The sequence below is a fragment of the Oncorhynchus mykiss genome, chromosome 15 (genome assembly GCF_013265735.2).
Source record: "Oncorhynchus mykiss isolate Arlee chromosome 15, USDA_OmykA_1.1, whole genome shotgun sequence".
NCBI lineage: Eukaryota > Metazoa > Chordata > Actinopteri > Salmoniformes > Salmonidae > Oncorhynchus > Oncorhynchus mykiss.
The window spans coordinates 15,345,018-15,367,944 of record NC_048579.1 but is presented as its reverse complement, the minus strand read 5'-3'; the positions used below and the strand labels follow the sequence as shown (position 1 = coordinate 15,367,944).

The following is a 22,927-nucleotide window of genomic DNA, read 5'->3' as shown; positions in this document are numbered from 1 at the left end:
CAACTGATGCTAACCACGTTGCAAGATCCAAATTCAAAAGGTAGCCAGTAACCAAACTTTTTGAATAGAACACTTTAGAGACTTTCAAAACAACAAACCGAGCTCTCCCTTGGTATTGGGTTTCCCAACACCCTTGGGCACCCTTTGACCCCCTGATTCCAACAGCTCTGAACTGACAAACAAAAACATTCTTTGAAATAATGTCAGGTTGTCACCCTAAGATCACTAAATGTCACTGAGCATGGTCATCAATACGCCTCATGTCAAGGTTGGGCTTGTAGGAGAGACCAGACGTGCCGGGGCCGAGAGTGTGGAAACATTCAAAACAGAATCGAGAGAAATGTCAGTGGTGCAGAGCAGAGGCGTGACCTAACCTTGCCGCCAGCCATGTCTTGACAAGTCTTCAATGCAGCTGAAACTTCAAAGGAATCAGAGGAATCCAGGAGACAAGTCTCCTTTTCTCTCATCTCATCTAATCCCTACGCTACAGGATTTCTGCTCTGAAAATGACATTTTGGGGCTTGTTAAAGGCATCCCTTTGGAGCCGTTTTGACGAGTTCATTGGCAACACAACAGACTAATGAACACAACCAATTTGAGTCAAATATACACAACTACTGTATAATAGCTGCATAAGCTCCACAAATACAATAAGGTAATCCACATCACAATAAAAAGCCTCCACAACATCATCATCGGGTATTAGCTGAGCTAATAGAGTAGAGGTCAGAGGTCATGCTCTCTATTGTTAGATCTGCCGCAAGCTAATTCAACCTCTGAACGAAACCGACATTAGCATATTCGGCCCTTTGTGCATCTCAACAACACTGCCACGTGCAGCTAGCACCCAGTAATTGTGTTAAGCGTTCTGCTATTCTATTCTACAATTATTAGTGGCCTGCTTTGGTTTCCCTCACAGAGGAATGCAGGGAGAGAGTGTGCGGGTCCTTTCAGAGGCTGTCTGCAGAAAGCCTGATGGATGTACAAATGAACAGGCAGAGGAGGACAGAGAGGAGAGTCCCAATCCAGAGCCTCCTCCAATATAATTACAACTCTTTGTCACACACAAAGAGGGTTCTCTCTCTTTCCCCCTCTCTCGCTCGCTCTCTCTCTGTGTAAAGGACATCCTTGGCAAGCCGGCATTAATTGCTCAGACGAAGGTGCAGTTTGCACAACAAGTGTCTGTGAGCTGTGTATAATTGCACGTGGAGGGTTTGGAGGAGCTGTTGGGTAACGAGGTGCTATTGTGCCTTTTATACAAGGGAGACAAATCACAGGACATGAAACACACAGCATTACTTCAAATAGAACCACTACACACTGCAGTCCATGGGTCCAAGTTGCAAATGATACAATGGCACTATCTAGTGGACATATACTAAAATACAATACGCATGTACCTCCGGAACTGTATAGTCCCTTCAAACTCAACTCTGGACCTCGAAGCCAGGACTCTGGGCATCAAAGCCAGTTGCATTGTTCCCTTCAGGGACTTATTTAGACCAGGGACACCAGGTGTGTACAATTAATTATCAGGTAGAACAGAAAAGGCCGGGTAAGAGTTCAGTACCCCGGTATAGTCCATCGAGTGGCTTTTACGATACTGAAAATGGAGTTAGTGTGATGCAGTTTGAAATAAATTATACTTCCTTACTTCTGTAAATAACTGAAAGGTTATTTATTTTGGCACTTTGTATTAGAGAATACAATAGAGTAGGGGCTGGCAACAGGCGGCCGGCCCGCAACTGATTGTTTTGGGCCTCCAAAGTTTTTAGTAAATGTATTTTTATTTATTTTTGGTTTTGGCAAAAAAATAAAAATAATTAAATGGTAAAATCACCAGGAATTCAGCTAAAAATGAGTTTAATATAGGAAATCTGTTCCCAAATATTCCCACAAATAAATAAATAAAAATGACGTAATCGTGTCTCAATGTAATCAAGGTATGAAATGATTGTTATTTTCATTATAATTATTTTCCGCCCCCCCGACCATTCGGCCCATGGCTGTATCTAGCTGCCTACCCCTGCAATAGAGTAGCAACTAAAGGAGACATTGGTACAGTAGGCCTATAGGTCAAACCACAGGGTAGACAGGAAGAAATGGTTCATGGCTGAATGTTAATTCAACTATCAAAAGTTGCATTCTCCCTCCCAATGTCCAACACAACAGAAAACATGGGCATCAATGGAAAAGAGCCTTTATAGAGCAGAAACAGGAAATGCCTTGGTGTGTAATTACAGTCTATTACTTACAGATGTCATCAGACAGACACACAGAGCAGACCATGGCTTTAAGTAGGATAGGAGGGCTGTTATCTAGCATAGTCATAGCTAAAGTATGTCCTCATAGACTAAAATACTGCACTTCCCTTGTCTCCTGACATTCAGGACTATACTGATCCGCAAAGGACTTGCTTTTGAAATATAATTAGTCATATTCAAGAACTGCGAATAAAGACGTCAAGTGGTTTCGCCTGCAGTATCAGTCATGATGAAGGAGAGTGGAAGAAGCCATGCTATTGGGACACAGCTTATGACGTGTCAATTGTGGGCATTTTTTATTAGTGAAAGTTAAAAGCTGGGAAAAGTCTTAGGTGTATCCTTGGGACGTGCAACTCTGACGTTGCCCCATTGAAGTTGAAATGTAAAATGGCTACGGTAAGGGTTAAGGTTAGGTAAGGGTTAAGGTTAAGGATTTAGGCTAGGGACATCCCAAGGAGACCAGATAGCACTAAAAGCGGTTATATTATAGGATCATGTGCAGAAACAACAAATGGATGACAACAGTGGGTACTAGTGTTTCACTTGATTTGGGGTCAGTTTTGAACAAGAGAAGGTGAGTCTCAACTGTGTCTCAGGTCTAACTTCCAGTGTGTACCCATTCAGCAGAGCTCCGAGCACAATGTTATGTTATGTTCAATTCCCGGGAAGTAACAACTCAGAAGCATTTGTTTCACTAAACAGGGGTAATGTTTATTTTCGCTAGCGAGACACCTTGAGGAGAAAATGCTCACTTCCTTGGTGATGTTCAGCTTTCAGGAAACCCCTCTGTTACACCAAGCAGCAAATGGGCAGCAGGCTGAAGTCACTCCTAACCACTGATCTATGATCAGATATATATTTCATCCCCCTCACGGTTTAGGTTAGGGTGTGGGGTAAAGTATCTGATCCCAGATCTGTGGTTAATGGTAACTTCTACCTGGAGCGTTATAGAGTTCTTCAGAGACAGAGAGCCTGGGGCCTGCTCAGTGAGGTGAAACATTACCCAACGTTGCAGATGGAAACAGAATGTATAGAGCTGACAAGATTCCCTGATTCCCAACATAACAGAGAATCCTATCTACTCTACACAATGCATTTGCTATCTGAATGTTGTGTAACGTTGAAGCCTCCTGAACAGGCCCCAGCTTTAGCCTGAGGTACGGTACAGTACATTAACAACAGAATAAAAGACAAGTTACCGACAGCTACCAAGGCGACAGCTACCAAGGCGACTGTTACCGCAGAGCAGATTTCTCCTCAGACAAATGCACTTCAGAGTTACATAATAATCATGAGAAATTAAACAAATATGTGCATTACCTGCCGTTCACCCAGCTCACTACATCATCCACCTCATCGTTTGATACACAGAAACAGATGCAGAAATAAAGGGGCGGGAGTAAGGGCCGGGTTCGTCTAATGATTGGCATTATTTTGGGCGTGTCCTGTCATTTCTCTCACCTGTCAATCAATCACAAGCCGAGTGCAGATTCAAGTAAATGATTTTGTTACACATTATACCTTTTTTAATCTTGTCTGAAGGTGCTGAAGTTCATGGGGGGAGGGGAACTACATTTTTCGTCCCCAAAATTTGGGAGGTATTAAAAACAAAAAACGACAACTAATCTGGTGAAAGCCTCAGAAAAAGCAACTACACTGGTTAGTCAGTTAGTTATAACAAACAGAAGTCCAGAGAGAAAGTGATTTTAGAGAGTTATTGGAGAGTTAAGGGTATTGGTAGAGGCTGTTTTAGAAGGACTGAAAGTGCTTTTAGAGAGTTATTGGAGAGTTAAGGGTATTGGTAGAGGCTGTTTTAGAAGGACTGAAAGTGCTTTAAGAGAGTTATTAGAGAGTTCAGGGTATTGGTAGAGGCTGTTTTAGAAGGACTGAAAGTGCTTTAAGAGAGTTATTAGAGAGTTCAGGGTATTGGTAGAGGCTGTTTTAGAAGGACTGAAAGTGAGTAATGTTCTTTCCTTTTTTTCCCCAGACAGGAACACTGGGGTACATCACCAGAGAACTGATACAGGCGAGTCCGTCGTCGTGTTCAAGTCACGAGATACGACGTCGTCGTCTTGTTGTTGTTGTCTTCAGCAGAAAAGATGGCAAAACCCTTAGTTTCCGTGTGGTTAGGCTAATTATTTAAGGTCCTATGTCATTTTTGCCTTCTAGTAGGGAGTTCTCTGTATGGTTACTGTTGATTTCTATTCCGCTCCTGAGGAAAGAAAGAGAGAGAGGGGAAAATAAACCAAATTAGAGGATGCATAAGTGGGAGGGGGGAAAAAACACATGGAATGCTGTTAGAAAACATCCTCAGGGAAATTAGTTTTTTTTTGACTGAATCGCTTGTCCTCTGTTTATGTGATAAAAGCTCAGTGATGCAAGACATTGCAAGTTAAACATCTAAGGGCCAAATCCCCAAGGAACATACATGCACTTCACTTCAACATTTGTGTCTGTCACACAGTGGTGTCAACTGAAGAGTTCTACCAAGATGAGTTCTTGCTTGTGGAACTCTGAGTGACGATTCAAACTCTCCTTTCTTTCAAAGGCTAGTTTCTGTAACTGTAATCCTCATAATGGCTGAGTGTTCCCTTAACTGTTAATGATGACGAGTGACTGATTTTCACCAGCTGATGACGACTAGGGCTGAGAGCATGGGCAGACCAGCTGATGACGAGGGCTGAGAGCATGGGCAGACCAGCTGATGACGACTAGGGCTGAGAGCATGGGCAGACCAGCTGATGACGACTAGGGCTGAGAGCATGGGCAGACCAGCTGATGGCGACTAGGGCTGAGAGCATGGGCAGACCAGCTGATGACGACTAGGGCTGAGAGCATGGGCAGACCAGCTGATGACGACTAGGGCTGAGAGCATGGGCAGACCAGCTGATGATGACTAGGGCTGAGAGCATGGGCAGACCAGCTGGCTGGAGTGTATACAGACATATTCAAGCTCTCCCTATACCAGTCTGTTGTCCCCACTTGCTTCAAGATGTCCATCATTGTTCCTATATCCAGGAAAGCAAAGGTAACTGAACTAAATGACTATCGTAGCACTCCCTTCTGTCATCATGAAGTGCTTTGAGAGGCTACTTAAGGATCATATCACTTCCACCTTACTCGCCGCCCTAGACCAACTTCAGTTAGCATATTACCGCAACAAATCCACAATGACACAATCGCCATTGCACTGCACACTGCCTTATTCCAACTGGACAAGAGGAATACCTATGTAAGAATGCTGTTTATTGACTACAGCTCAGTATTCAACACCATAGAACCCTCCAAGCTCATCACGAAGTACAGAGCCCTGGGACGAAACACTTCCCTCTGCAACTGGATCCTGGACTTCCTGACGGGCCATCCCCGGGTGGAGAAGGTAGGAAAAAACACTTCCACTACACTGATCCTCAACACAGGGGCCCCACAAGGGTGCGTGCTCAGCCCCCTCCTGTACTTCCTGTTCACTCATGACTGTGTGGCCACGCACGTCTCCAACTAAATCATCAAGTTTGCTAACAATATAACAGTGATAGGCCCGATTACCAACAATGACAAGACAGCCTATAGGGAGGAGGTGAGAGCCCTAGCAGAGTGGTGGCAGGAAAATAACCTCTCCCTCAACGTCAAGAAAACAAAAGGAGATGATCGTGGACTTCAGGAGATAATGTTGACGAAGCCACAGTGGAGAGGGTGAAACGCTTTAGGGCAGTCTCTGACTAAAATAATTATTGGTCGACCGAGTCTTCCTGTTCTCTCGACCAATCAATTGGTCAAATGTTGAAATTTATATTTCCATATAGAGACATGTGTTTGAATAAAATCTAAAGTTTGGAGAATGACACAAATATTAATTTCCACAACGTTTGCTGCTTCAGTGTCTTTAGATATTTTTGTCAGATGTTACTATGGAATACTGAAGTATAATTATAAGCATTTCATAAGTGCCAAAGGCTTTTATTGACAATTACATGAAGTTGATGCAAAGAGTCAATATTTGCATTGTTTACCCTTCTTTTTCAAGACCTCTGCAATCTGCCCTAGCATGCTGTCAATTAACTTCTGGGCCACATCCTGACTGATGGCATCCCATTCTTGCATAATCAATGCTTGGAGTTTGTCAGAATTTGTGGGGTTTTGTTTGTCCACCCGCCTCTTGAGGATTGACCACAAGTTCTCAATGGGATTAAGGTCTGGGGAGTTTCCTGGCCATGGACCCAAAATATTGATGTTTTGTTCCCAGACCCACTTAGTTATCACTTTTGCCTTATGGCAAGGTGCTCCATCATGCTGTAAAAGGCATTGTTCGTCACCAAACTGTTCCTGGATGGTTGGGAGAAGTTGCGCTCGGAGGATGTGTTGGTACCAGTCTTTATTCATGGCTGTGTTCTTATGCAAAATTGTGAGTGAGGCCACTCCCTTGGCTGAGAAGCAACCCCACACATGAATAGTCTTAGGATGATTTACTGTTGGCATGACACAGGACTGATGGTAGCCCTCACCTTGTCTTCTCCGGACAAGCTTTTTTCTGGATGCCCCAAACAATCGGAAAGGGGATTCATCAGAGAAAATGACTTTACCCCAGTCCTCAGCAGTCCAATCCCAGTACCTTTTGCAGAATATCAGTCTGTTCCTGATGTTTTTCCTGGAGAGAAGTGGCTTCTTTGCTGCCCTTCTTGACACCAGGCCATCCTCCAAAAGTATTTGCCTCACTGTGCGTGCAGATGCACTCACACCTGCCTGATGCCATTCCTGAGCAAGCTCTGTACTGGTGGTGCCCCGATCCCGCAGCTTAATCAACTTTAGGAGACGGTCCTGGCGCTTGCTGGACTTTCTTGGGTGCCCTGAAGCCTTCTTCACAACAATTGAACTGCTCTCCTTGAAGTTCTTAATGATTCAATAAATGTTTGATTTAGGTGCAATCTTACTGGCAGCAATATCCTTGCCCGTGAAGCACTTTTTGTGCAAAGTAATGATGACGGCACATGTTTCTTTGCAGGCAACAATGGTTGACAGAGGAAGAACAATGATTCCAAGCACCACCCTCCTTTTGAAGCTTCCAGTCTGTTATTCAAACTCAATCAGCATGACAGAGTGATCTCCAGCCTTGTCCTTGTCAACACTCACACCTGTGTTAACGAGAGAATCACTGAGATGATGTCAGCTGGTCCTTTTGGGCAGGGATGAAATGCAGTGGAAATGTTTTTTGGAATTAATTGCAATTCATCTGATCACTCTTCATAACATGCTGGAGTATATGCAAATTGCCATCATACAAACTGAGGCAGCAGACTTTGTGAAAATGTATACTTTTGGCCACGACTGTACATATGCACTGTGCTTGTCTGATGCTTTTAGCACACTGTTTGATTAAATAATTAAGACACAAATGACTCAAGAAAGAGCCCGATGGTCACTCTGTAAAAATCATTTACAGTGAGTGTCTGTGTGATAGGCACACGTTGTCTCGCTCTCCTCCCTAATGCCACAAAAAGGTACCACAGCACAGCGTTTATTGTGCTGTCTGTGCTGAAGCTGCAAATCATTTCAGCCATTTAGTTTCTTACTTGTTTCTGACTGAAAAGTTCTGTTACCGAAATCCCTAATTTCCTCAAGAAAAACATTCCCTATTCGCTCAACCCTTGCTCTCTTTACGTGAAACATGTAAGCATCGCATGCATGTGACCAATAAGGCCTGACCTATAGTCTGTCATAATCACATCAATAAATGAGTTATAACAAACTCCCAGCACAGTAACCCGGATGTAAAAGGGGACATGAAAAATAAACTTGAAACGGGCAAATGTTTACTGGTTGCTCAGGAGGGAAAGAGGAAGTCAGATCTGTGGAAGACATTTGACTTGATGAAGAAAATGAGAGGGTATAAAGAGCGAGAGCTGCGTGCATATTGTGTGTGACAAACCGGTGCAGTTAGATTACAATATTATATTTCTGCCTGTTTGGAACAGCGAACACTAAATACATGATAAGTAATACCAGTCTGTTCTAATGAAACCATTTTTAAAAAGCCTTTATTACAGCATAGAAAAGATTAAAAACAGCCAAAACTTTGAAATTGCTTTATCTGACATTTTTCCGTTGCATGAGGCTTGGTGCTCACGCTTTGCCTACTCAGCAAACAGATGCTGTGGCTATAATTCATCATCGTGCAGTATTCAATGTGGAACTGCTCATCTATTTAGAACATTCCAAAGAACAAGCAGAATAAACTAAACGTCGAACGTCTGTATATCAAAAATAAAACCCATTTTGGTTTGTAACCCTGAAAAAAAATGGCCTTTGAACTCACCAAATTGAGCTTCCTGTGTATACAGTATACCGTATTCTAATCAAGGTTCATCCTATATAACTACTGCTGTACACAGCTTTTCTATTCATATACTGTCTAAACACCCCATACACATCTGACATCGCTCATTCTGATATTTTTCCATTTTTATTTTGGGGATTTGTTTTGTATTGTTCGGTATTACTGCAGTGTTGGAGCTAGAAAACTATTTCACTGCACCTGCGATAACAATCCGCAAAATATGTGTACTCGACCAACATGTTACTTAACCCAAACCTTTCCCATAGCACCCCCAACACACACACACTCCCCTCTCCTTCCGCAAATACACCCCTGCTGATCATATCTCTGGTTGTGCTGGATGTTTGTGCTTTATTGACTCCATGGAGCCATAAGAAATGCAGGCCTGTAAGTTTACTCCCACAACCATTAATTTACTGACATACACAAATACTGGCCTAGCTGCAGTGCATTTCTCTCCCTCGCTCACACGCATGCAGTGGTCAGTGTCTGTAGGCACAGCAGGGGAAGGCCCCAGTGAGACCTGGGCCTCCAGTGTAACTCCATCAAAATAGAGAGGCCACTGTCTGGGGCTGGAGGCTGACCTGTTCTGGGTGGCTGGGGAAACAAAGGCCTCCACAGCATGTCTGTGTCCACCTAATGCCACCCACTCACGTCCACCCACTCACATCCACTAGAGATGGACATGAGTACGAGTTCTTGAACAGATGTCAAAGCTCGGTCTTTAAACAGAGATGCCTTTTTTTCGTGCTGTACAATTATTTGGTGGAATGTGCTTTGTGGCTGCCCGAATGGGCAAGTGAAATGTTCTCATGGAGACAACGTTTATTAGCTTTTACTCTCGTGTTCCATTTGTACATTTGCGGGGCACAACAAAACATGACATAAATAACACAGTGCACACAGCTGTTCTCCCTAAATTCCATTTCCCCTCAGTGTCTCATTCACTCAATTGCATTCCGACCGCTCCCTCCCGTTAGGCCGACAGAAATGAAATGCCTATAAAAACGTATCTAACCGATGGGACACACAAGCTATATTCTTTGTCAAATGATGACAGTTCAATCGCAAATTCGAAATGGACTGGTTGATTAAAGTAGAAAAATATGTTCCAACAACGCGCTGTAGTTTTGGATTCATTGCGTCCCATCTGCTTTCCACTTAAGATACTTTGTGAACTGCTAGTGCCATTTAGAATTGGTTAGCCTAGACTATAACCCACCCTAAATATAGACAGGTTCCACTCTGAAAATAGGCAAAAAGATTAGTTTGATAAAGACAAAGAGTGTATTTTTCATCAGAATCATTAAGCATTGCCTACTCAGCAAACAGGTGCTGTGGCCATAATTCATCACCATGCAGTATTCAATGTGGAATTGTTCATCTATTTAAAAAATTCCAAAGAATGGATAGAATAAACTAAATCGAATGTCTGTATATCGAAAATAAAACCAATTTTGGTTTGTAACCCTGAAAAAAACTCGCCAAATTGAGCCCTGTTTGAAATGATCACTGAAAATATCTGCCTCAGGCACAAGATGTGCATCACTTCACACTGGCAACATTTTCATTTAGAAAAATATTCTGTTCTATTTTAATCATGTTTTTTAATTTTTTTAACTATACAATAGGTGTGTCTTGAATGTTATAAGGGCTCGAGAAATAAGAGTGTATTGTCTGCTAAAATAACAAAACAAGGCTGTCATTGCACAGCCATAGGCTTCTACAAGCAGTAGCCACCTCAGCAGTGGCTCCTGCTTGTAGAAGCCTATGGCTGTGCAATGACAGCCTTGTTTTGTTTATATATACATACATATATGTGTATTATATATATATATATATATATATATATATATATATATATATATATACGTATATACAGTGGGGCAAAAAAAGTATTACATACATATAAATATATATACATATAAATATACATATATGTGTATTTCATATATACATACACATATCTATATATATCTATATATATATATATACAAAAAAGTATTACATACATATATATATATATACACACATACACACACATACATATATGTATATATACATATACACAGTGGGGCAAAAAAGTATTTAGTCAGCCACCAATTGTGCAAGTTCTCCCACTTAAAAACATGAGAGAGGCCTGTAATTTTCATCATAGGTACACTTCAACTATGACAGACAAAATGAGAAAAAAAATCCAGAAAATCACATTGTAGGTTTTTTATGAATTTATTTGCAAATTATGGTGGAAAATAAGTATTTGGTCAATAACAAAAGTTTATCTCAATACTTTGTTATATACCCTTTGTTGGCAATGACAGAGGTCAAACGTTTTCTGTAAGTCTTCACAAGGTTTTCACACACTGTTGCTGGTATTTTGGCCCATTCCTCCATGCAGATCTCCTCTAGAGCAGTGATGTTTTGGGGCTGTTGCTGGGCAACACGGACTTTCAACTCCCTCCAAAGATTTTCTATGGGGTTGAGATCTGGAGACTGGCTAGGCCACTCCAGGACCTTGAAATGCTTCTTACGAAGCCACTCCTTCGTTGCCCGGGCGGTGTGTTTGGGATCATTGTCATGCTGAAAGACCCAGCCACATTTCATCTTCAATGCCCTTGCTGATGGAAGGAGGTTTTCAATCAAAATCTCACGATACATGGCCCCATTCATTCTTTCCTTTACACGGATCAGTCGTCCTGGTCCCTTTGCAGAAAAACAGCCCCAAAGCATGATGTTTCCACCCCCATGCTTCACAGTAGGTATGGTGTTCTTTGGATGCAACTCAGCATTCTTTGCCCTCCAAACACAACAAGTGAGTTTTTACCAAAAGGTTATATTTTAGTTTCATCTGACCATATGACATTCTCCCAATCTTCTTCTGGATCCTCCAAATGCTCTCTAGCAAACTTCAGACGGGCCTGGACATTTACTGGCTTAAGCAGGGGGACACGTCTGGCACTGCAGGATTTGAGTCCCTGGCGGCGTAGTGTGTTCCTGATGGTAGGCTTTGTTACTTTGGTCCCAGCTCTCTGCAGGTCATTCACTAGGTCTCCCGGTGTGGTTCTGGGATTTTTGCTCACCGTTCTTGTGATCATTTTGACCCCACTGGGTGAGATCTTGCGTGGAGCCCCAGATCGAGGGAGATTATCAGTGGTCTTGTAAGTCTTCCATTTCCTAATAATTGCTCCCACAGTTGATTTCTTCAAACCAAGCTGCTTACCTATTGCAGATTCAGTCTTCCCAGCCTGGTGCAGGTCTACAATTTTGTTTCTGGTGTCCTTTGACAGCTCTTTGGACTTGGCCATAGTGGAGTTTGGAGTGTGACTGTTTGAAGTTGTGGACAGGTGTCTTTTATACTGATAACAAGTTCAAACAGGTGCCATTAATACAGGTAACGAGTGGAGGACAGAGGAGCCTCTTAAAGAAGAAGTTACAGGTCTCTGAGAGCAAGAAATCTGACTTGTTTGTAGGTGACCAAATACTTATTTTCCACCATAATTTGCAAATAAATTCATTAAAAATCCTACAATGTGATTTTCTGGATTTTTTCTCCTCATTTTGTCTGTCATATATATATATATATATATATATATATATATACACACAGTGCCTTGCGAAAGTATTCGGCCCCCTTGAACTTTGCGACCTTTTGCCACATTTCAGGCTTCAAACATAAAGATATAAAACTGTATTTTTTTTGTGATGAATCAACAACAAGTGGGACACAATTATGGAGTGGAACGACATTTATTGGATATTTCAAACTTTTTTAACAAATCAAAAACTGAAAAATTGGGCGTGCAAAATTATTCAGCCCCTTTACTTTCAGTGCAGCAAACTCTCTCCAGAAGTTCAGTGAGGATCTCTGAATGATCCAATGTTGACCTAAATGACTAATGATGATAAATACAATCCACCTGTGTGTAATCAAGTCTCCGTATAAATGCACCTGCACTGTGATAGTCTCAGAGGTCCGTCAAAAGCGCAGAGAGCATCATGAAGAACAAGGAACACACCAGGCAGGTCCGAGATACTGTTGTGAAGAAGTTTAAAGCCGGATTTGGATACAAAAGGATTTCCCAAGCTTTAAACATCCCAAGGAGCACTGTGCAAGCGATAATATTGAAATGGAAGGAGTATCAGACCACTGCAAATCTACCAAGACCTGGCCGTCCCTCTAAACTCTCAGCTCATACAAGGAGAAGACTGATCAGAGATGCAGCCAAGAGGCCCATGATCACTCTGGATGAACTGCAGAGATCTACAGCTGAGGTGGGAGACTCTGTCCATAGGACAACAATCAGTCGTATATTGCACAAATCTGGCCTTTATGGAAGAGTGGCAAGAAGAAAGCCATTTCTTAAAGATATCCATAAAAAGTGTTGTTTAAAGTTTGCCACAAGCCACCTGGGGGAGACACCAAACATGTGGAAGAAGGTGCTCTGGTCAGATGAAACCAAAATTGAACTTTTTGGCAACAATGCAAAACGTTATGTTTGGCGTAAAAGCAACACAGCTCATCACCCTGAACACACCATCCCCACTGTCAAACATGGTGGTGGCAGCATGATGGTTTGGGCCTGCTTTTCTTCAGCAGGGACAGGGAAGATGGTTAAAATTGATGGGAAGATGGATGGAGCCAAATACAGGACCATTCAGGAAGAAAACCTGATGGAGTCTGCAAAAGACCTGAGACTGGGACGGAGATTTGTCTTCCAACAAGACAATGATCCAAAACATAAAGCAAAATCTACAATGGAATGGTTCAAAAATAAACATATCCAGGTGTTAGAATGGCCAAGTCAAAGTCCAGACCTGAATCCAATCGAGAATCTGTGGAAAGAACTGAAAACTGCTGTTCACAAATGCTCTCCATTCAACCTCACTGAGCTTGAGCTGTTTTGCAAGGAGGAATGGGAAAAAATGTCAGTCTCTCGTTGTGCAAAACTGATAGAGACATACCCCAAGCGACTTACAGCTGTAATCGCAGCAAAAGGTGGCGCTACAAAGTATTAACTTAAGGGGGCTGAATAATTTTGCACGCCCAATTTTTCAGTTTTTGATTTGTTAAAAAAGTTTGAAATATCCAATAAATGTCATTCCACTTCATGATTGTGTCCCACTTGTTGTTGATTCTTCACAAAAAAATACAGTTTTATATCTTTATGTTTGAAGCCTGAAATGTGGCAAAAGGTCGCAAAGTTCAAGGGGGCCGAATACTTTCGCAAGACACTGTATATATGTGGCAATTTAACAATTAGGATTTGTTATCTGTAATGGTTATGATTAATTAGGCATTGGTGCGATCTGTTGGCATATAGATAAAATGTACACATTTTTTCTTTCAGTCGTGTAAATCGGAAAAATGTCATGCGAGTTCTCCAGTCTCAAAATGTATAGAACGCCCATCCCTAACATCAACTCACCCACATCCACCCACCCACCCACCCACTCACATCCACCTACCTACTCACATCCACCCACCCACCTACCTACCTACTCACATCCACCCACCCACCTACTCACATCCACCCACCCACCTACTCACATCCACCCACCCACCTACTCACATCCACCCACCCACCTACTCACATCCATCCACCCACCTACTCACATCCATCCACCCACCTACTCACATCCATCCACCCACCTACTCACATCCACCCACCCACCTACTCACATCCACCCACCCACCTACTCACATCCACCCACCCACCTACTCACATCCACCCACCCACCTACTCACATCCACCCACCCACCTACTGAACTCATGCACTGAAGGGTTAACTTGGGGGACTGCCATATTGACACTGACACACACATCCCACAGACAACATTGACAACATTGACAAACACACCTGTGCAAATATTTCAATCTACTGATCTAGGTCTATACTGTTCATCCTGTATACTGTCTCAGTCTCCACAGTTAACTTAGCATTGTTAGCTTCAAGCCTCGGAGATTACATGCTACAGACCACTCCACTTGACAGCCCTCAGAGTGAGAGGAGATAGGCCTAACAATGTGGGTCAATTAACCTGGTCAGGCTGGGGAAAGTGAGCCAGCGAGGGTTCTGTCAGGACCTGTGTTGTCATGTAGAGGGGTCAGGGCTACAACAGCAGAGCCTCTCACCTGCCCCACACTAGGCTACACAGCGCTATCTCAGCAACCGTCAAAACACACTTCCTACTAACAAGTTGTTTCAGTGCTCCTGAAAACCTGGACTTCAAATATTATGATAAAGAAAGGGAAGGAGCGCGAGAGAGAGAGAGAAAAGAACAGAGAGCGAGAGAGAGAAAAGAACAGAGAGAGAAAATGACAAATAGAGAGAGAAAATGAGAATGAGAAAATGAGAGAGAGGGGAAGGAGAAAGAGAGCAGGTTGCCTGCTCTAATACCCTGAAATATAAAACAGTTGAACCATGTTGAAACATAACCCAGAAATTCCCAGTGAAACACATTAGGCACACAGGGTGGAGCTGGGCTGATGGAGAGAACAGCTAATGAAGCAAGAGGAGCCTGTGTTTGCCAGAGGCCTGGTGTTCAAAGGTAGATAAGAGCCACTTCTGCCTTTGTCTGAGGGGAGGTATGTGAGGAATGCAGCCTGTTTCAGGAAACCCCTATGTGTCCCACTCTCCAGATCACTCTCACAGAAGCACACAGCCACACAAGATGGCTGCCTCATCAGACAGGGTTTCCTGGTTGGACCCAAGCAGACCCACTGGTGGGCAAAGATGGTAGTGATGATGGTCTGATGACAGGCCTGAGGGACGGGCTGCTAATTCCACACATCAACCTACCTCACCACCATGGAGTAATGACCCTGGTAGAACCCACCACCATGGATTAATAACACTGGTAGAACCCGCCACCATGGAGTAATAACACTGGTAGAACCCAGCACCATGGAGTAATAACACTGGTAGAACCCACCACCATGGAGTAATGACCCTGGTAGAACCCACCACCATGGAGTAATGACACTGGTAGAACCCACCACCATGGAGTAATGACACTGGTAGAACCCACCACCATGGAGTAATAACACTGGTAGAACCCACCACCATGGATTAATAACACTGGTAGAACCCACCACCATGGAGTAATAACACTGGTAGAACCCACCACCATGGAGTAATAACACTGGTAGAACCCACCACCATGGAGTAATGACCCTGGTAGAACGCACCAACATGGAGTCATGACACTGGTAGAACCCACCACCATGGAGTAATGACACTGGTAGAACCCACCACCATGGAGTTATGACCCTGGTAGAACCCACCACCATGGAGTAATGACACTGGTAGAACCCACCTCCATGGAGTAATGACACTGGTAGAACCCAGCACCATGGAGTAATGACACTGGTAGAACCCACCACCATGGAGTAATGACACTGGTAGAACCCACCACCATGGAGTAATGACACTGGTAGAACCCACCACCATGGAGTAATGACACTGGTAGAACCCACCACCATGGAGTAATGACACTGGTAGAACCCACCACCATGGAGTAATGACACTGGTAGAACCCACCACCATGGAGTAATGACACTGGTAGAACCCACCACCATGGAGTTATGACCCTGGTAGAACCCACCACCATGGAGTAATGACACTGGTAGAACCCACCACCATGGAGTAATGACACTGGTAGAACCCACCACCATGGAGTAATAACACTGGTAGAACACACCTCCATGGAGTAATGACACTGGTAGAACCCACCTCCATGGAGTAATGACACTGGTAGAACCCACCACCATGGAGTAATGACCCTGGTAGAACCCACCACCATGGAGTAATGACACTGGTAGAACCCACCACCATGGAGTAATAACACTGGTAGAACCCACCAGCATGGAGTAATAACACTGGTAGAACCCACCACCATGGATTAATAACACTGGTAGAACCCACCACCATGGAGTAATAACACTGGTAGAACCCACCACCATGGAGTAATAACACTGGTAGAACCCACCTCCATGGAGCAATGACACTGGTAGAACCCAGCACCATGGAGTAATGACACTGGTAGAACCCACCACCATGGAGTAATGACACTGGTAGAACCCACCTCCATGGAGTAATGACACTGGTAGAACCCACCACCATGGTATAATGACACTGGTAGAACCCATCACCATGGAGTAATGACACTGGTAGAACCCACCACCATGGAGTAATGACACTGGTAGAACCCACCACCATGGAGTCATGACACTGGTAGAACCCACCACCATGGAGTCATGACACTGGTAGAACCCACCACCATGGAGTAATGACACTGGTAGAAATTGAACATGGGAGTAATAACACTGGTAGAACCCACCACCATGGAATAATGACACTGGTAGAACCCACCACCATGGAGTAATAACACTGGTAGAACCCACCACCATGGAGTAATGACACTGGTAGAACCCACCACCATGGAATAATGACACTGGTAGAACCCACCACCATGGAGTAATGACACTGGTAGAACCCACCACCATGGAGTAATGACACTGGTAGAACCCACCACCATGGAGTAATGACACTGGTAGAACCCACCACCATGGAGTAATGACACTGGTAGAACCCACCACCATGGAGTAATAACACTGGTAGAACCCACCACCATGGAGTAATAACACTGGTAGAACCCACCACCATGGAGTAATGACACTGGTAGAACCCACCTCCAAGGAATAATGACACTGGTAGAACCCACCTCCATGGAGTAATGACACTGGTAGAACCCACCTCCATGGAGTAATGACACTGGTAGAACCCACCACCATGGAGTAATGACACTGGTAGAACCCACCACCATGGAGTAATGACACTTGTAGAACCCACCACCATGGAGTCATGACACTGGTAGAACCCACCACCATGGAGTCATGACACTGGTAGAACCCACCACCCTGGAGTCATGACACTGGTAGAAATGGAACATGGGAGTAATAACACTGGTAGAACCCACCACCATGGAGTAATAACACTGGTAGAACCCACCACCATGGAGTAATGACACTGGTAGAACCCACCACCATGGAGTAATGACACTGGTAGAACCCACCACCATGGAGTAATGACACTGGTAGAACCCACCACCATGGAGCAATAACACTGGTAGAACCCACCACCATGGAGTAATAACACTGGTAGAACCCACCACCATGGATTAATAACACTGGTAGAACCCACCACCATGGAGTAATAACACTGGTAGAACCCACCACCATGGAGTAATAACACTGGTAGAACCCACCACCATGGAGTAATAACACTGGTAGAACCCACCACCATGGAGTAATGACACTGGTAGAACCCACCACCATGGAGTAATAACACTGGTAGAACCCACCACCATGGAGTAAAAACACTGGTAGAACCTACCACCATGGAGTAATGACACTGGTAGAACCCACCACCATGGAGTAATGACACTGGTAGAACCCACCACCATGGAGTAATGACACTGGTAGAACCCACCACCATGGAGTAATAACACTGGTAAAACCCACCACCATGGAGTAATGACACTGGTAGAACCCACCACCATGGAGTAATAACACTGGTAGAACCCACCACCATGGAGTAATAACACTGGTAGAACCCACCACCATGGAGTAATAACACTGGTAAAACCCACCACCATGGAGTAATGACACTGGTAGAACCCACCACCATGGAGTAATAACACTGGTAGAACCCACCACCATGGAGTAATGACTGGTAGAAATGGAACATGGGAGTAATGACACTGGTAAAAATGGAACATGGGAGTAATGACACTGGTAGAAATGGAACATGGGAGTAATAACACTGGTAGAACCCACCACCATGGAGTAATAACACTGGTAGAACCCACCACCATGGAGTAATAACACTGGTAGAAATGGAACATGGGAGTAGACGTAGAGGCCTATGAACTAACACCTCCGATGATAGACACTGACCAGTACTACACTGTGTGACAGATGGTCACTAGTCAGTCAAACTCATATAGACACTCTGCTGCTGTCAGCTGATACGATAGGGGGGGTGTGTGTGTGTGTGTGTGTGTGTTATGTGTGTCAGCAGCACGGTTCTCTCACCCTCCGCAGGGCCTCTTCCTCCTCCTGGCGGTTCTCATAATGTGCAAAGTCATCAAAGATTGAGGTGGTATGCTTGAAAGTTGCGATAATTTTAAGCACTTGCTTGGCCTTCTCCAGAGGCACCTCCTGAGTGTCCCTGGAGTTGGTGACGGGCTTGTTGTCATTGTTCTCCAGCCTGATGTGCCTCAACTGGTTGTTGGGCACGTCCTTCACAAACGCCCACTTCACCTCAAACTTGCCCTTCCACTTGTCCTGAGACCAAACGCCTGCGTAGGAGTTGTAATCCACAGGCGAGCGCATCTCCGCCACGCCGCAGAAATGACCACTGCCGTTGACGCTGAATAGCAGGTAGAGGGGCCCCTTGGCCCCCAGCGAGCGGTAGGCCCCGTCCAGGCGCTTGTTGCCGTGCTCGGTGCTGCACCAGATGGAGTACTTGATGGAGCGGTGGATGTCGTCCTCAGAGTAGCTCTTGATGATGAACACGCGGCCGTTCTTCAGGTTCCAGTCAAAGTCTTTGGGGTTGTAGTTGTTGAGGGCCCGCAGTTTCTCTAACACGGGGTGCACCTCCCCGGAGCAGGGAGAGGCACTGAGGGGAACCCCACCAACACCCATCCCAAAGCCTTCCGCCCCTCCCTGGTTGAAGGTGCCCCTGTTCCGGGGTGCCACCCAGCGGTTCTGGGGTGGGAGCTGGGAGTGTTGGTGTTGATGCATGGGTTGAGGGGGGCCGGGCTGGGAGGAAAAGTTCTGGTGGGGGTGGGGGTGTTGGTGGGGGTGTGGGGGGCCTGGGGGAATCTGCTGGGGGTGTTGGGGGGACTGGAGCGACTGCAGCTGAAAGGGTTGGTGGTGCTGCTGGTGTTGGTGCTGGTGTTGGGGCTGATGTTGGGGCTGATGTTGGTGGGGCAGAGGGCTCTGCAGCAGGGGCTGGCCCATCAGGGTCTGCTGCACCATGGTCTGAGGGGGCATCATGGTCTGAGCTAAGGGGGGCTTGTTGAGGGAGCCCTTATCATCCCAGGTGCCTATGTTCATGTTGTGCTTGATGGGCGGCGGGGGAATGGTAGGGCCCCCCATCCCCATGTTGGCTTTGGGCTTGACCTTGGGCTGGGGCTTGGCCGGCTTCCTGGCGATGGCCGCCCAGGATGTGGGTTTGGGGGCTGAGGAACTAACCAACGGTGGCATGCTATTGGCCGCCATGCTACTCATGCCCCCGAGGGGCGAGCCGACAGTCTTGGTGACGGCGGCGCCCATGTCCGTTCCCAGTTTTAACCCAGTCATGCCCTGCTCGATGCTGCTCAACACCGGGACCTTACTGAGCTGGGCATCACTGCTGAAGCCCGCCTGTCCGTCAGTTATAGCCCTCCCCAGGGAACTAGGGGTGTAACCATAACTATTACTATAGGCATTGCTCTGTGTGGACTGGCCCTGAGAGACACTGGTGCCCCAGGTGGAATAGTCTGCGTTTCCAGGGAAGAAGTTGAAGCCGTGCTGGCTGAGGAAGGGAGGGGTATTGCCCAGGGCGCCCGGCTGGCTGAACACCCCGTCAGGGATAAAGTGGTGCTCGCCATTGCTCATCTGTCCATAGGTGGTCAGGTAGGGCATGGGGGGGTCCCCCGCAGTGGACCAGGGCGCCTCTCCCAGGGAGTAAGGGAAGCCTATGGAGGGAGCATAGTAGCTGGGCATGTAGGGGTCGGACATTGGTGGGTAGCTGTTATTCTGCAGAAGAGGAGAACAGGGGTCAGTTAATGGATGACCTTAATGATAGAAGCTAAGACAAATCTTGCCCATCTCTCTTCAAAACCGTAACTAAGAAATCAATCAGCGTTCTTCTTAAGGAGCAAGATTGGCTTTCAGTGGAAATTATAGATACCAGCTCTATCAAATGTTTCCCATAGCAACAAGTGAAGACAGCAACAGTTTTATCATAATCTGTCCGTTGTGAACTCTGACAATTATTACAACAACAAGAATGTATTTTATAAGTAAATTGGCGTGGGTGATAGTGGGTTTGTTCTTGGCTACATTTCACTAGAATCCTATAAGACAAAGTAAGCTTGTCCACCCAGGCACAAGATGATGATCACCACCCAGTTTTATTTTTAGTACAAAAAAAAAAATCAACAATAATTCCACTATCAAAAGGTCATTTTTAATCATTTTCCATTTAAAAATGAGTCAGTCATCTGTCAATAGCTCCTCCTTCACGTAGACTACTATACAGTGACTTTAGATTAACACTCTATACACCTTCATATATCACTATAAGACACTATTCTGAGGGTTCATGCCGGTTCAAAAGGCGCAAATAACACATCTATGCTGTGGACTGTCAAGTTGCATGGCTGACAGGCTTGGACACAATGGGTACACTCACTCACCTGATTTGTCTGGCTGCTTAGGTAAGGTTCAAAGTCTTCATCGTTTACTCCATCCTTCTGATGCATTGATCCGTTTTGCACTGGAGAGAAAAAAATTGTTCTTAGGTTATTCTTTAGATGTGATATAACCAAAAAGGTCTCTCGGCTAAAATAAACCATTGTGTTTAACAGATCTATAAACTAATAATAAACAGCTGATAAACCCCCTTATATTGCCTTTAAGTAGTTGGGGTAGAACAATACCCAATAATATGACAGGCACAGTGGTGTATAGGTAGGTATATTTGGTTAGTTGACCTACTTTTGACTGATGACACCAGGTCACCAAAATGTGGTGGAAGAGTGATGAAAGCAGTGATTTAATTACACTCTTTTGTTATCACAGTTTTCACAAAGCATTTCCTTAGTCAGACAACATTTTGACTGCCATCAAACTCCACAACAACCATGCAATAGTAAAATAATACGGTGACAGGAATACCTTTATTTCCTTGTCCTTTGGGTCTCTGACATCAGAATAGGCAAGTGCAAAAAAAAGAGAGAAAAGAGATGCATCAGATTTAGCATATTAGGTCAATGTTTGATAGGGAGAAGAGTGATGGTAGCATTCATGCAAGATGAGCTAGGCCTAGGCTACTGAATTACAAACAATGATTCTATACCAGTGGCTGTATATCAAACAAACATTTTAAACACATTCAGGCCTCGACTAGTTTATAGACCTACGGCTTCCTTGTGATTATTGACCGGATGTCAAACGCCCACTGGCATCCAGTAGACGTGCCGCATAGTACAGAATACAGCAACCGGCTCAAGCTGGAGCTTGTTGCCACCGCTGCGCAGCCGGTAGGCTACTCCAAGGTTCGGCCTACATAGCAGCTAATAGCTATCATATATCAAATACTTTTGCCTATGTTATATGGCATGCCTACCACACTGAATGATAGCAGCTGACAAAACGGTTGACAATTTTCAAACTGCAACTAAACATTTCACGACAGTGGGTTGTCAACAATAAGCACCTGATCGACTGTGGTTGCAGACATCCTCCAGGAGCCGAAACGGATTTCTGTTTGCGACTGTCCACGGTTTCCCCTGCTTCTGCACTCTGGTATTTTTCTCTGATCGTCTCGGGTTATCCAATCTCTGTATGTAGAGGCGGTGTTTTTCTCCAGTCGTCAGATCTTTCCCTACAATCTTTTCTCGAGCGCCGAGGATCGCGACTTTGTATCTGTCTGTGGTATTAAATGTTTCCGATCTAGTTGACGTTCGGTTACAATGTATCACTTACTCTGAAACTGCCAGATTGGAATATCCCTTACTCTATTCCACAATGGCGGATGGGCTATTATGCCGCGTTCACAAGCTTGTCGGAACTAGGAAACTTGGAAATGTCCGACTTGCTAACTGGTTGTAGTTCAACTAAATAGCAAGTCGGACATTTCCGAGTTTTCTAGTTCCGACTAGCATTTGAACGCGGCATCTATCTCGCTTCCGTTCTATTGCTCCATGACCTTCCGCCTGTGACGCTCTGAGCCATGTTACTACTATGTCTCAGAAGATTTACCCTTTACTCTACAATACAACATACGTTTGTTTCCCTTGTTAAAATAAATTATGTGTTCACTGTGATGTGACAAACTGTGTCACTTCAGGCATATCTGTCCCTGTCTGCCTGCTCAATATAATCTGAAACGGTCTCTCTGCGAAGCAGACCATTACATGGAATGCCCTGCCTAAAGATCATTTTCATTGCGAATTACATTAATGGAAGGATTCATTTAATAATTTGCCTACCAGCACATACAGGTCTCCTCTCATGGACTTGAATGGCATCCTTTTTATTTAGTATCTTTATTTAAC

At 44.6% G+C, this 22,927-nt stretch overlaps 2 protein-coding genes across 2 annotated transcripts in view; one reads left to right on the top strand and one right to left on the bottom strand.

The window, feature by feature from the left end:
• LOC110489656 (mycophenolic acid acyl-glucuronide esterase, mitochondrial) overlaps positions 1-22,927 on the top strand; it is a 185,451-nt gene that overhangs the window by 153,453 nt on the left and 9,071 nt on the right. The gene's annotated exons all lie outside the window — the stretch shown is intronic.
• On the bottom strand, positions 2,185-22,465 carry LOC110489655 (YTH domain-containing family protein 3). Its single transcript, XM_036943853.1, has 5 exons — positions 22,087-22,465; positions 21,546-21,570; positions 21,065-21,144; positions 18,693-20,402; positions 2,185-4,476 (listed from the first exon to the last, which is right to left on the bottom strand). Exons 1-5 carry the CDS (start codon positions 22,108-22,110, stop codon positions 4,453-4,455), a joined length of 1,863 nt encoding a protein of 620 aa, XP_036799748.1. The 5' UTR covers positions 22,111-22,465; the 3' UTR covers positions 2,185-4,452.